The sequence below is a fragment of the Carica papaya genome, chromosome 6 (genome assembly GCF_054855325.1).
Source record: "Carica papaya isolate Zhongbai chromosome 6, ASM5485532v1, whole genome shotgun sequence".
Classification (NCBI taxonomy): Eukaryota; Viridiplantae; Streptophyta; class Magnoliopsida; order Brassicales; family Caricaceae; genus Carica; species Carica papaya.
The window spans coordinates 14,168,813-14,182,620 of record NC_142314.1 but is presented as its reverse complement, the minus strand read 5'-3'; the positions used below and the strand labels follow the sequence as shown (position 1 = coordinate 14,182,620).

Sequence of the window (13,808 nt, the reverse complement as noted above, 5' to 3'; positions counted from 1 at the left end):
GAACAATGTCTTCCTGATCTGAAATGGTTAAATAAAGAATGAGCTACACCAGCCCAGTAAAGACATTACACTATCTCACCACCACGGAAGTAAAGGTGGGTAGAAAACAAAAATGACCAATGGAGTATAATTTATAACAAACTCGTTTATTAACATAAAAACCTTTACTGTTCACTTACCTCGGTGAGATCCATAAAAACAACACATGAAAGCAATAACGTTATCATCATCATGAAATCATATAAACTTTATAACATAACACACATCATACCTTTACATTTCAATCATTAGAAAATATATTTCCTCTTTTACCAGCCTACTAGTATCCCTAGGGATCCATAGGGGGGCCCCGCTACACGTGAACTATTAACATTTACAACCTGATTTCAGGGCCGCCCCCACACCTTGTCCGGTATGGGCGCCAAAACCATGAACCTCAATACCCCGTCCGGTATGAAGGTGAAACGGGCCGTCTCCATACCCCGTCCTGTATGGGCGCCAAATACATAAGGTCTGCATACCCTGTCCGGTATGAGAGATCACGTTCCCGGTAGGGTTCCCTACGGACCCGGTCCGTCCACCATCTCCCAGGATATCTAGTCAGGCTGTCCACATTATCCACTTATCAATTCACATAACATTTTTTTCCTTTTTCTTGGTTTCAATCATCCAAATACACACAACATTTAAACCAGTAATAGACACCAAACAAGACAACACAGTATCATGTTAAGCATAATACCAACCATAATAAAAGAAACCATGATTCATGCATACGAGACCATAATATAATTACATCAAATATCATGCTGCATTTAATACTGAAAATTAAATCAAACAATAACAGACCAACCTAGTATCAGACTCGAGCTCCATTGGTAACCTTAATCAATTATACATCTATAAGGTCACACAGTACAGTTTAATTATTTATTTAGCTTCAATACCGTGATAGGAAATAAGGTGAGGGGTTCTTACCTGTTTTGGGGTATGAATTTGACTCTACAGTGCACCTACAGGCTGTCCTTAATTTTTTCTGAATTTTTTTCGGAAAACTGAAACGCACTACTGGTACCTGCACGTGTCCCAAAAAAAATCCCAAATTAGACCTAGGACCCCTTTCGGCCAATATCGCAATTCCGGCACGGCGGCTCCGCTGCTTGCGGCGGCGATTCGCCTCGGGTTGGCCATTTTCGGCCACGCTTGCATCGATAAAACAACCCTAGGGCCCTCGGTGGGCCAAAAAATTACGAAAAACCAAAACTTACCGGCAGTGGTGCTCTCGGGTGCGGCGGCTCTTCTGGTGTGAGTCGCGTTTTGATGTTTTTCTCTGATCAACCTGTAGAGAAAAGAACGGTGATCACAATGGTATAAAATTTGCATCAAACGGAGGCCGGGAAGGGCCTCATCGGAGGCAAAAATCGAGGAGGGGCGCGGCGGCGCCGCTGGGTTTCAGCTGGGTTTTCCGGCCATTAGGCCGGTGGTTTGGCTCCGGTTTGGCCATAGGCGGACTCAACATTGAAAAACAAGTAGGGAGGAGAAAATTTACCTCGATCAGCAGTCGGAAACTTCCCCGGTGCGGCGGCGGGTGGCGGCGGCCGGCTCCTCCGGCGTCTGGTTCTTCTTCTCCGGCGAGGCACTGGCGGCTAGGGTTTTCTGGTCAGGTGTGGGTGGGGTTATTTATACTATTTTTCTTTTAATCTCAGCCGTTCATCAAGATTAAATATGGACCGTTCGATCGCGATTTAATTGGGATTAAATCTGGATCGTCCATCGCGATGCAATCTGGGCTGTCCATGCCTGATTGAATTTGAGCCGTCCGTGCGCGTGAATCTAGACCGTCCGTGCGGGCGGGAACGGATCTGGGTCGTCCGATCGCGCGCACGCGGATCGCCCACGTGGCCCGTCCCCTGGTCAGCGTTTCCTTGCCACGCGGCGCGTCCTGGTTGGCCGGGGCTGTTGACCGGGCCGCTGATATGGCTGCTGACGTGGTGCTGGCGTGACACAACTTTTTTAAATTGCGTTTTTACCCCCGATTTTCGATTTTCTTTTTAAAAATACCCCAAGAATCCAAATTTTCACCATTTTTTCCCAAAATCAATTTCAATTAAATCCAAATAATATTTTTACCCAATTTTATCATTATTATTATTTTTATTTTCATAAAATTAGTCTAAATTAAATTAATTACAAAATTAAAAAATAAAAATAATAATAATAACACTTGGGGTGTTACACTCCATGCTTCATATAGAGAATTTCAAATTCTCTGTGAAGGGCTTGAAGCTACTATCGTTTCACCCTTGTTTTTTTTATATTTTTTCTTCATTTACAAGTATCTTTTTGGAGAATCGTCTCTAAAATAGTACGATCAATTGCTTGAAACATATAATTTTTGCTTTGAGCATTCAGTTTTTATTCTTCTATTCTCTTCAATTGAGCTTTCGTCAACATCACTCCAAGGACTAGTTCAAACACTTTTGTTTCCACGACACTTCATTATTATTTAGATTGGAGAAAGTTTTCAATCAACATACCCCAATGATCATAGTAATCATTAAAATGAGGGATTACAGGTTATACATAACTATTATCCGACGTTATGGATGTCTACTGTTGTTGTAGAAAAAAAAATTGTTGTTTTTTTTTTTGGCTCTATTACCAGATGTAGAAATAAAATAATTAAATTAAACTTAAATGATTTATACTGATGAAATCAATCTATTTAAATAGGACAAAAATAAGTAAATGTTACAAAAATTAAATAATTAGTAACCTACTAAAAACACCACTAACTCACTAATTTACAATTGCTGAAATTAAGATATCACTACTCTATAATTACTACTCCATAGTTAAGACACTGCTACTCCATGTTTAATATATCTTAAATACATAATAAAATCTTAACAATAGTTAGGATTGCACCGATCAAATTGTGCTAAGTTTTAATGAATTTATCACATTTCTGAATAAGAGAAACATTATGTGTTTGTTAAATTACCTTAATTAAGATAGATACAACGTATTAAAAACTCTACTTAATCATATTTTGAAAATAATAAATAGGTGAAACTTTAATGTTTTTTTATACAACATTCAAATGTTTAAGTGCATTTAATTTTTTTTAAAAAATATATATATAAAAAAGATTATAAAGAGATCTATTAAAGTCAATATTTAAAAACCATTTGTCATAATAGAGTGGTTGTGTTTATATAGATTAGTGAGCAACATTTGTGCGTGTTCATTTACCAACTTTAACATAAAGTTTGGATGTGGAGGAGACCGATGTCCCACTTTTTATAATGGACGGGTTCAACGTACGACGCTGAACATAACTAGATATGTCGGTCTCAAACTGCAGTTACATAAAGAAGACTTAGTCTAACCTTAATCCAAACTTACAAAAAAATAAAAAAAATAAATAAATAAATTCATATAGGTCCATTATAAAGATCAATCCAGGTTACTTCGGCATTGTTGCCTCAAAAGTTTTTTTAAAAGAAATATGTTTTTAAAAAATTAAAATTAGTAAACTAAAGTATATCTCAATCTAGTAAAAATTACTTGTACTATTGCTTTTTACATTTTGTAAAATGTACCAATTTTATTTTACAATTGCATTGCTATCCTTCCCCTAACTCTAAAATAGTTAGATTTTGGAGCATTTTAGAAAAACAACTATCCAATAATTTTAACTATTTCTTCTTTTACAAGAAGTCTCATCGTAGCATTGGCCATATATATTGGGAGGAAGGTAGCATTTTTAGGTTTTTAATTATAGAAAATAAATAAAAAAAACTAATATATTTAAATTAGAACTTTACTAAATTAGAATATTATCTAAGAACTAATATAATTTTAGAAACTTTTTATCGAAATCGTGTTCAGTATTTTATACAACTGAAGAAGCACCTTAGACGAATAGAAGAGAATGAGAAAGCAAAGAGTTAGAAAATGAGGAAGAGTTAAGTTGTTAACAACAATAAGAATAACCAACACCATTCACAGGATCAAGGCTTTTCTGTGTTCTTACATTTAGATATTAAATTAGCAATAACATTATTAACACTAACCCAACCTTAATAGCGTAGCTGAGTGCCAAGAAGTGAAAATGGAAGAAGAAAGAAATTTTCATGGTTAGCAGGTTGGTTTGGGGGAAGTTTTTATTTTTATTCTATAATTTGTTTTCAGTATTTGGTGCATATAGAATTCAAATTGGCATGAATAAAAAATTTATGGAATTGGGAACCAATTTTGGTCTAATTTTTCTGTTCGGATCCGACAATAATATGAGCAAAACAATCCAAATTTTATTAAAGCACAATAAGATAAATAAACTTTTGAAATCCCAAGCACCCCTCTACATATATATATATATATATATATATATTGCTAGTAAAAAAAACTCTAGTCTTTACTACTGTTCAACATATTCCACGGATTGGAGATCCATTCCTTCCATGGCTTCTCTCGAAACGATGGTTTCAAGCAATGACACACAAAACAATTCCCAAACAAAAAAGAATTCTACTTGTGAGGCATCATATGAGGATAGAGTCCCAAAATGTGCTCTGGCATGAAATCGTGTCTTGTCAAAATGCCAACTATTGGAGACCTCTGCAATCATTGTATATATATATATATATATATAGGTTAGAATAACTTCAAGAGTGGAGAAAAAAGTGAATGTTATGTATATATATATATATATATATAGAGAGAGAGAGAGAGAGAGAGAGAGAGATGGTACTTACCCCTTGACTTTTTGGCACCACACACATATGTCTGAGACCGAGTTGGCGAAAAAGGATTGCAGCTTTTGCCAATGACATTGTTTCAACAACAGTATATGGAGATACATTAGTTATAGGATGGAGATCTATATACATTTCTCTCTCTTCATCTTCAATATCTAAATCCTCTACTTTGATTCCTTTCCCTAAACCTGCCTTTGCAAAATCAAACGCTGCAAATCTCTTCAAGATCTCCTGTCCAGCAGGTACTCTATCTCTTGAGAAAATCTTTCCTTTCAGCAAAACAAGTAAGTGGGATCTAAGAACAAGTCCACACAATTCAGGTGCATCTGAGAAAGGTGGTTCATCTATCACAGGAAATCCATTATGGCCTGTAGTTTTTAGAGCATGTAAAATATTACCCACTTTCTCAATTCCAGAAAATGTGACAAGTGGAGCAGAAACAACATCTCCTGCAACTAAATGTCTCATGTAAGGTTCTGCGTGAGATTCCATGTAAGGCAATCCCTTCATTTTCACAATCTGATCATACACACCCTTGTTGAAGTTATCTGCAACAGTTTTTGATATGAGTAGAACTAGCATCACAAGAGGTAGAAATAGTAGATCATTGGTGAGTTCTAGTAGTATAACACAGAGAGAGACTGTCATTCTCATTGTGCCTCCAAGAAAAGATGCAGCTCCAAGGAGGGAAAAGAGAGCAGTGTTGAGTTTGGAGATTGGTTCGAACAGCCTTCCAATCACACGACCATAGCCAGCTCCTGCTAATATCACAGGAATGAAGAGGCCCGAAGGGATAGCAATCCCATATGTGATTATGCCAAGACAATAAACAGCAGCAAAGAAGATGAGCAGAGAGGAAATATTAAACTCTGTGTCATCTTTGGTGTTGATGAGATTGCGAATAGCGTCATCATTAGTGTTGAGAAACAGAGAAGCAAGATCATTGTAATGTCCTGGTGGGCACTGGAAGCTTTTGTAGTTGCCAGATCGATCGATGTTAGGACATCTGATATCACTTGTAATATCAGAAGGACAAGGAATGCAGTTGGCAAACCATGGCAGCCCATAAGAACAACATGACGTCAACACAGAAATGGTGATAACCAGTAGAATTTTGAAAGCAGCACCTCTTCTGCATCAGATATCATGAGCAAGATTTTGTATCAACAACTGCTAAGATCATCACCATACATACAAACACACACATATACATATATTTATACATACTCGTTAATAATGGTATAGGTACGAAGGACCTTGTCGACGAGATAGTTATATAGGCTTCCAAAGAGGCCTCCAATTATACCCAGAAGTATGATTGCCAACACATCTCCACTGCCATATGAAGCCCTGGCTGAACTGATATCATACATTATGAGACCACCTTCACCAAACAGTCCACATTTTCCAGTGGTGCAGAATTGTATGAAGGCTCTTAAAACCATAGCAACTACTGCTGTTGTGAAAAATGTTCTCCACAAAAGAGCACTTCGCCACCTGATGAATTAACACAAAATATAATTCAAAGTAACCGTCAAAAATAATTTGTAATTTTCAAAAAATTATCATTAAGGTTGGCCAATGAACTCAATCTTCACTATTAACAAGAATTAGATAAGATCAGATCAGCAGAAGGGGCTGCCTGTGCAGGGAAGATAATTGAAGAAGTAAATAACCAGTTTTGTGTAAGTTCTGAAGAGTATTAAGCCCCCAAAAGATCTCATGCAATCCATCCCCTAAAATTTCAAATAGTCCACTGCAGCTTGTGATGTATGACAAAAAGAGCTTGAATATAACTTTAGAGAATTTTTATTCTTAATAAAAATTGAAAATCTCATATCTCAATAATCAAAACATATCTCAATATCTGAATGATAATCATCAACATCATACCTAAAAATTAAGATAGGACACCTCATCTACACGCATGAAAATACATCAAAGTAGGAAATTTAGAAAATCTAGTAAAATAAGAAAATAAATTAAATAAAAAAGATTAGGAAAATAAGAAATGTAAGAACTAGGAAAACAAATTAAACAGAAAGAATTAGGAAAATAAGAAATCTAGGAAATAGGAAAACATATCTTTCCATTTCCCTTTATTGTAAAACTTTTTAAAACTTATAAAAAGAAATTAAATCTTCCTAATTCTTTTAGTTAATTTCTCAAAACTTTTATGTTCCTTTATTGATTCCGCCTCATATATCCTATTATTGAAATATACCCATTTTAGAAGCTTCTTGTTCTACATCATTCTCCTCCACTTGGTGAAAACTTAACCGAGTTAACAATGTAGAGAAAGTGAAAGCCAAACGACAATGATGGAACGCCCCGAATAATTGACCCGTTTGCCAAGTGGAGTCTCACAAAATCTTCCCTCTTTTCCTTCAATTACATCTGAAAACGACTTGTAAACCTTATTATGACCATTCCTCATTGGTTGTCCACGGATTCCATTATCATGAAGTGTATCCACGGCTTCTTGTACCAATTTTTCCTGACACATTCAAATTCTCCTGGCATAGATCTACTTGTTGTTAATAGATCGGTAAGAGTATTGTTACGATAGATAACTCTTCTATAGAGTTCATTAATTGAAATGCCGAAGTAGAAAAAATAGCAAAATTGGAACTTGTCTCAATAACTTTGAAGCTTGTGAAACTTGAAATTATCATGAAATAACATGAATGTTTCTGAAATCAAGAATTTTGAAAATGTAGTCAACCAATTAGGAAGGACAAAATCCATAAAAGGAATAATAGCGAAACTTTTTTCATTGTTGTTAGAGGCTGAAAGGTAGAGATATATCCACATGTGGTTATTAAATCAGAAGATCCATCACTAGAAAACTCAACTACATCAAAAGGAATAACAACCTCTTCCATAATATCTTCTACTATCTCAATTACCTCATTTATGTATGTATCTTCAGTGTCATTAGTTAATTCTTGACCATTAAGTTGCAGCATTTCTATAAGATTTTGCTCAATCATCAAATCATTCACCTTTTCATCATTTTGTTGTTCTTTATGTTTAGTTGAAGTTCTAGATATCTTAGGTTCTTGTGTAACTGAAGAGTCAAGATATTCTCTTTGTTTTGTTATCTTCAGTTCATATATATCAATCTTATGACTTCAATTCTAGATAGTTAATTTAGACCCTCTAAACTTTCATAAAAATAAGAAGTGTCATGTTACTCTTGTGACTTTTTGTCTCTTGCAGGGGGAACAATTTTAGATATCAAGAAATAATTTTGAATTTCCATTTGATAACATTTATCATATAAGTAATATTTTTGGAAAGAATATAGAGCATAAATAGCATCTTCGTAAAGTTCACAGGTAATAGAAGCTGGTAACTTTGCAGATTTTAATTTTATGTACATGTCCATATTGATAAAAGATTTCATATAAAGCATATAGAATTCATCATTTGTAATCAAACTGGCTATTTGATAGAATGTAACCAAAAGAACTCTACTCATGTTTTAAATCTATCCAATACTTCCTTAAAACTAAACACACTTTATCCAATATCAACTTATAAAAGTGAACTAAAAAATTTAAGCCAACGAACCACAAAAAGTAAAAGAACATATCTAAAAGTATTAAGAATCGTTTTGAAAAATACCAAAAACAGGTCCGAGTGGCTGAACCAGACAAGATGAACCAAATCAGGCTAAACTGGTTTGAACTGTTCAGGTGTCATAAATAATTAATCTCACGCAATCCATCCCCCTAAATTTTCAAATATTATTTGTATGCAGCTTCCAATGAAAACTTTGAAATCTAATCTAAAATTGTATCCAATGATTTCTCTACTAAATAATATAGTCATACCATTCACATTAAATAATCAATGAATCACCACATCCACATATATATATATATATATATAGATATATATATAGTGAGGGGAAGTGCAGTGTACCATGACGCTGCTTCTTCAAGGGCAAAGAGTACACCACCTACAGGAGCACGAAAAGCTGCAGCTACACCGGCAGCCGCTCCACAGGTGATCAAGTCTCGGCGATCACGGTCATTTTTGAAGAATCTGAGCCATTTCCATGTTAGATGGTACTTGCGGGATCCTCCCTGTCCAAGCAAGGAAGCAATGCAAGCACCAGTATGAACCATAGGCCCTTCTTTACCCACTACAAATCCAGCCGAGACACCCAGAATTGAACCAAATATCTGCATAGTTTTCACACTGCCAATTATATTTTTACCAAAAAATCATACCACTACATACATACTATTGGATAGTTTTACAAAGAAAACTTAAATTTTTATTAACTCAACACTTAAATAGTTTTACAAATAAATTAATTTTCTAAAAATAAATAACTACTATTTAAAAAATAAATATTAATTAAAGTTTTTTAAAAAATAAATTCTTCCTAATTAAAAAATAAGTATGAATCAAACTTAATTAAAAAATAAAAATTATTTAAATTTGAATTAATAAATAAAATAAATTATAATTTATAAATTAATTTTCAATATATATTTCTTCATACAACTCTAAAAAGCCTGTATTGTCAAAAATTCTAAACACCCAGAATCGAACCAAATATCTGCATAGTTGTTAACCCAAAATCATATCACTACCTATATATATACACAATCTTAGCATATATAGTTCTTCATACAACTCTAAAAAGCCTCTATTGTCAAAAATTCTAAGTGAAAGGAAGAATGGGTATAATGAAATTTAAGAGGACCTTGACAAACAGAGTGGATGGAGCCAGAATAGAATGAGCATCAACGCCATTGAGATAAGCTTTGACTTCAGGAATACCAGAGCCTGCAGCCGCTGGAGCCAAGAAAGCACAGAGAGCCGCAGCAGCAGCTGCTAATGCAACGTTACATCCTGCTAGTGCTACAAATGCCTTGAAATATCTGCAAATCCCTTGCTCCAATTAATTAATGAAGAAGTAATCCAACACTTGATTGATAGTACCAATTTGTAGAAATAGAAATGTTTGGAGTACTTGTGATTAGCCACGAGATTGGTGGCGAGAAGCAATTTGAAGCCGGCGATGTTCTCAACAGCGATGTTATTGAAACACCCAACTAATCCGGTGCCGATTCCGACGAGAAGCGCCAAAGCCCATTTGAGCACAACGTACTCAAAGATTTCAGTCTTCTTCCTCGACCTCCAGTCCTCCTTGAAAACTTCATTTTCTGCAACCCTGCCATCCTCCTAAACTACTCTTAATACATAATCAAATCATACATATATATACATAGAGCCTACAGATAGAGAGACGCTTACTCGTAATCTAGGCTCTGTATGGGATAAAGCTTTGAACCAACAATGGCAATCTGGGAAGTGGTGTTGGTTCGTTTCACCAAAAATGGTTGAGAACTGCATGCCGTTTCCTTCACATATTCCAAATCTCCACTGTAATCGTTCACTCCAATTTCTTCATCTTCCATATACTCCCCACGATTATTATTATTATTATTATTATTCATATGTTTATATATAACCCAGAGTACGTGCAGAGTTTAAGAAATCCGGATTTCAGTATCACACCTACTAAATCCGCCCAGAAAAAGACAATCAAAACAAGCTCTGTCTAATTTATGTAAAATACATAGAAGCCAAGTTTCCGAGAAGATCTAACACCCACCCACAAGTATTTTTTTCTCAGTAGCTACTTTGAAAACAAGAGAAAAAGAAAATATATACATATATGTATATACACACACATATATGTATTTAAAATGTTGCAGTATTTCCAGCTACCGTTCCAGAGTTACGCCAAATCAAGTATTATGGTGAGACAGAAGAGCGGTGGATTGATTGAGGGAGGTTGGAAGGAAGTATTAACGAACAGGGAAAACAGATGTCTTGGTTTGATGCGCCATACTGAAAGTGACACGTGGCGACATTTAATTGGTGGAAGTGTTGTGACGCTATTAAATAAAGTGCGAATAACACGTGGCAACATTTAATTGGTGGGAGTGTTGTGAGTCTATTAAATTAAGCTTATATAAAAAAAAAAAGAAAACAAAAAAGATGATATTAATGAGTTCCATCAACCGGGACCCACTTTATCAAATCATAAATTATTGAGGGAGTATAAAATTCTTACATTGATTTTATTTTTCATTACTAAATTAATTATAAATAATAAATGATAGTTAGAATTAATATTCTTTTTATTAATTCATATTAATTTTTTTTTTTTAAAAAAAATAAACAGTAAATAGTTGTCTCAAGTAATAAAAATATTGTAATAATTTATAAATGGGTTTGTTACGCAGGTAGTATATAGAATTTATTTAATTTTTTTTTTTTTTTTTAAAAGTCGAAAACAGTATCTCATTTTAATTTGATCTTATAATTGTTGGTGAATTGAAGAAACGAAACGCAGCGTATATGACTTTTTAAAATACTAAGCGACCGCCGCCATCGAAATAAAATTATATGTAAAATTTTATTTGTTATTTTCTTGTCTTTAAAATAAATTTAAAGAATAAAAAAGTAAAACTGTGTTTTCTCAAAAGTCAAAGTCAGCGCCAGCTTCAATTAAAGACGGAGGCCAGTTTAAGCTCTCCACGATTTAATTAAATTAATAAAAGTATTTAAAATTAATTAATCAATAACAATAACTTATTTTAAAGAGCAATTACAAATTTCTTTATCTGTTACTAAATATATGTATTTTAAGCTCTTGAAAATTTTGAGTTTTATTTTTTATCTACAAAAAAAAAAAATGTATTGGCTCAAAAATCTCCTTTAAAAAAAAAAAAACAAATAGATCTCGTAACATGGTATATATAAAAAAATATTTAAATATATTTCAAAAGAACAATTAAATTCAATTTAAAAAAGTTGTTACATATTTCTCTCCTACTATTTAAAGTAATAATTCTCAAAAGTAATTTAATCACTTAAAATTTTGATAATTTCTATCTTTTATTAACTATTTTAAATTAATTGTTACTGGCCGTTTTCAAAATAAATTGCCATTATTGTTATTAGTTATTCAACATTTAACTATAAAGAGGTCACTATCTCAAATATAATAATATATTTAGAAATCTTATAATACATATATTTTTTTATTTTAATTTTTAATATATTTTACTCTTGCTTCATGTTCTCAATTATCTAGCAGAATAATTTGTTGATTTTTTTGGTACATATCTCTCTCATTTCTTAATTCATCGTTGTTATTGAATTATTCTTAAAAATAATACTTATATGCCTCAAGTTATATTTAGGTTTCTCAATTTTGGACAACAATTTTAAAAATAACAAATTTTCTACCATTGTTGTTATTATCACCATCAATGTTAATCTTTCTGTCGTTGTTGTTGTTTCTCGTTCTCCTATTGTACAAAACCATTTCCTATCATATCCAAAATTGAGGTTTTCAATAAAAACAACTTTAAAAGATGGCAAGAATATGTTTTCTCAATTTTAGACATGCATGGTGTTGCTTCTGCTCTCACTATTTTTAAGTTTGTTGACTCATCATCTATGAAATTAGAACTTTGGATTCATGTGAACAAAGAGTATAATTACTATTATCATTTCTAATGAGGAGGAAATTAAGAAACTTTGAAACTCAATAGTCACTAAATACAATGTTGGAAGATAAAAACTTTTCATTCATAACTATTACAAATGCGATATGATTGAGGTAAGGACATCAAGGTATAAATTAATAAGTACCGCAAGCTTATTGAGGACTTAAAGTATGAAGATATCAACTAGCAAGAAGATTTTGTTGTTGGTTTTTTCCATAAAAAAAAAAAAAAAAAAAAAGCAATCATCTTCATATAACGACTACAAGCAACCACTTAAACACAAACGTAAGTAGTTCTCACTCAAAGATCTAATTGCACACATCATCATTGAAAACAACAATAAAAAAGATTTTAAAATCTATCAAAAGAGATGAGATCACTTTCGAAGTTAACTTAAGCCTAAAAAACCTAACCAAAGGTATAAAAAGAAACCTAGATTACAAGACCAAAGTGAACAAACCCACGATTAAGGAGAAAAAGACAATTATTTTCGTTTATTGTTGGTTTATTATTTTAAAGCTTAGGTGTTTGAATGCAATACTATAATAGATACAAAAGTGTTAAATTTTTTTTATCATGTTTGATAATTTTTCTTATGCACATGTTTTTAAAATGATTTTAAAAGTAAGGGTTTAAGAAGTAAAAAAACCAATAAAAGAAAACTATTTAAAGCCGATTTCTATGCTTATTTTGTGGGTAATGATCCTACAACCCTTTCTTATGTTGTTTATCTCCATAGTGCACCATTTTAGAAAGATTTTTATGCCAATTTTCAAAATGATTTTTTCATGATGTACAGATTATTAGGAGTCTTATGTATTTGATGAATTTTTATATACCAAACATTACATATGTTGTTTATAAATTGAGTAGGTACACACACAAATAATAGTGTTATTGGGTTGCACTGACAAGACTAATGAAATAGTTTGAGATGTACTTATATCCTGAATTTTTTACTATATTGGGATGAAAATAATATTAATTGGATCTTATATTCAGATAATATAAAATTTATTAATAGTTGTATCTTATTTTTATGGATTGCTAGCAGAGAAGAGAAGATTTTTTGTGTTTTTAATTTTTTATTAAAAATAATTTAGTCTAATGTCATGTATTATACATGACATCTGGCGTTCATATTCAATTAAGAAAATATATATTGAGATGCCTTTGAATATTTTAAAATAATATGAAAATTAATTTAATATTTTGACCATTTTAAAAACAAAATAAATAATTACTTCTTGAGGAAAAGTTACCACAACTACATAAAGTTTAATAAGTTAAACATAAACTAAAAATATAATTGTATGTGATGGTAAATGTTAAAAATTGTCGTCCTGAAAAACTTGAACTGAACTGAACTGAACGTGGTTAGAAGACTCCGTTTGGTTGACAAACCTATTTCCAGTTTGCCTCGTATATATGAGATTATCTCATATTTGGAATGGAGTATTTATATTAGTCCAATGATACATAATTGGAATAAAATATG

The 13,808-nt window shown here is 32.7% G+C and overlaps 1 protein-coding gene across 2 annotated transcripts; it reads right to left on the bottom strand.

Annotated features, from left to right (window-relative positions):
* Positions 1-4,296: 4,296 nt before the first annotated feature.
* On the bottom strand, positions 4,297-10,592 carry LOC110826305 (chloride channel protein CLC-c-like). 2 transcript variants are annotated; one of them, XM_088222920.1, is made up of 7 exons: positions 10,041-10,592; positions 9,757-9,968; positions 9,487-9,664; positions 8,694-8,956; positions 5,991-6,260; positions 4,761-5,895; positions 4,297-4,623 (listed from the first exon to the last, which is right to left on the bottom strand). In XM_088222920.1, exons 1-7 carry the CDS (start codon positions 10,137-10,139, stop codon positions 4,534-4,536), a joined length of 2,247 nt encoding a protein of 748 aa, XP_088079046.1. In that variant the 5' UTR covers positions 10,140-10,592; the 3' UTR covers positions 4,297-4,533. The 2 variants fall into 2 exon arrangements, with proteins under 2 accessions (XP_088079046.1, XP_021912612.2); XM_022056920.2 differs by having other exon boundaries at positions 9,757-9,957.
* Between the last annotated feature and the right edge of the window lie 3,216 nt (positions 10,593-13,808).

Coding starts and splice junctions, on each gene's coding strand:
- LOC110826305 (XM_022056920.2), bottom strand. CDS start 10,243: ATGAATAATAATAATAATAATAATAATCGTGGGGAGTATATGGAAGAT. Junction 6,261..8,693: donor CTTGAAGAAGCAGCGTCATG/GTACACTGCACT, acceptor TTAATTCATCAG/GTGGCGAAGTGCTCTTTTGT. Junction 4,624..4,760: donor TGGTGCCAAAAAGTCAAGGG/GTAAGTACCATC, acceptor CAATGATTGCAG/AGGTCTCCAATAGTTGGCAT.